Source organism: Pygoscelis adeliae, unplaced genomic scaffold, assembly GCF_000699105.1.
Source record: "Pygoscelis adeliae isolate BGI_AS28 unplaced genomic scaffold, ASM69910v1 Scaffold326, whole genome shotgun sequence".
Lineage (NCBI taxonomy): Eukaryota > Metazoa > Chordata > Aves > Sphenisciformes > Spheniscidae > Pygoscelis > Pygoscelis adeliae.
The window spans coordinates 332411-333827 of NW_008824937.1; the positions used below are offsets into that span (position 1 = coordinate 332411).

Genomic DNA, 1417 nt, shown 5'->3' on the forward strand with positions numbered 1-1417 from the left:
GGTGCCCCGGGTGCCCCGGGGACGGGGACGGGTATAGGAACGGGGAGAGGAAGGTGCGGTACCGTTGGGGTCAGTGAGCCCCCAGCCGGTGGTGACGCAGGTCATGCCCCCCGGGAAGTCGTCGGTGGGCTGGGGCAGGCAGACGGGGGACACGCGGGCCGACAGCCGCGCCGGAGTGGCCAGTTTGAGCAGGGTGATGTCATCGCGGATGGTCAGCATGTTGAACCTGGGGTTCTTGAAGACCTGGAGCAGGCGGCACCGCTCCCAGCACCCGCACCCCCGGCCAGGGCGCCGGGCACTGAGGACTCCACGGGGACCAACAGGGACCCCGGGGACTGACGGGGACCGACGGGGTCCCCCGGGACTGACGGGGACCGACGGGGTCCCCCGGGACTGAGGGGATCCCGGGGCATGGCCCCGTGGGTCCCGGGCTGACAGGGTCCCTGGGGTGCAGATCCCAGCCCTTGGGGCACAGGGCAGCAGGGACGTGGCAGGGACCCACGAGGACCCCAGGGAGCAGACCCCAAGTGCTGGGCTGAAAGGGACCCAGAGAGCAGTTCCCAGTCTGGGGACAGAGGGGTGGCAGGCACATCCCAGGGACCCCCCAGGGACACCCCCTAGGGACCAGGGACACCAGCAGGGAGCAGACCCCCAACCCTGGGCTGATGGGGACCCGGGGAGCAGACCCCAGCCCCTGGGGCGCTGGGCAACGGGGACACCCCAGGGACCAAGGACAGCAAGAGGGACTCAGGGGGACCCTGGGGGCGGGGGGCCAACCCCAAATCCCCAGCTGAGGCGCTCCCAGGGAGCAGGTGACAACCCCAGGCACCAATGGGTGCCAGGGAGCAGGGAGCAGGCGCCAGACCCCAGTGCTCAGGACAACGGGGCCACCAACGAGCCCATGTCCCACCCGGGGCTGCTGCTGGCCGGGGACCCTGGGGGCTGCTCAGGGCCCCGCAGGGCAGCCGCGAGCCCAGGGGCACTGGGGGAGCAGGGACACCCCAGGGGACCCAAGCCCAGGGGTGCGGGGCACCATGGACACCCCAGGGGTCCTGACCCTCAGGCTAAGGGGACCAGGGACCCCCTGGGGACCTGAGCCCCAGGACAAGGGGCACCCGGACCCGCAGGGCTCCCCGTGGTGTCCGTGGGACCCCGCAGGCACACGGCCCCCGCGCTGGCGGTACCTTCTCGATGGTCAGCCTCTGCTCGTCAGGGGTGGGCGAGGTCTGGTCGTACGCGCCCACCACCACGGTGTCGGTGGTCCTGGGCACGGGCAGGCACTGAGCACCGGGCACAGGGATGGGGGGGCCCTGGGGACCCCGTGCCCATGCCCAGCCCCGGGCTGGTGGGCGGCAGAGCCGGTGCCTACCTGACACCGCAGTGGGCAGCGGTGACCACCCAGTTCTCGCTGATCAGC

At 72.3% G+C, this 1417-nt stretch overlaps 2 protein-coding genes across 2 annotated transcripts in view; one reads left to right on the plus strand and one right to left on the minus strand.

The window, feature by feature from the left end:
- Nucleotides 1–1410, minus strand: part of LOC103918119 (chymotrypsinogen 2-like) — a gene marked incomplete at its 5' end in the record, with an annotated part of 1869 nt that extends 459 nt beyond the window's left edge. Inside the window, 3 exons of the mRNA XM_009325368.1 lie at nucleotides 63–243; nucleotides 1185–1263; nucleotides 1370–1410. Of these exons, the coding sequence (XP_009323643.1) occupies nucleotides 63–243; nucleotides 1185–1263; nucleotides 1370–1410 (301 nt within the window). The remainder of the gene's footprint in view (nucleotides 1–62; nucleotides 244–1184; nucleotides 1264–1369) is intronic.
- LOC103918114 (cuticle collagen 1-like) lies at nucleotides 314–1096 on the plus strand (the record flags this gene model as incomplete). Its single annotated transcript, XM_009325362.1, is given in 3 exon segments — nucleotides 314–370; nucleotides 372–419; nucleotides 1064–1096. Coding segments are annotated over 3 exon segments (138 nt in total), but the record flags the coding sequence as incomplete, so codon positions are not given.
- Nucleotides 1411–1417: the final 7 nt, after the last annotated feature.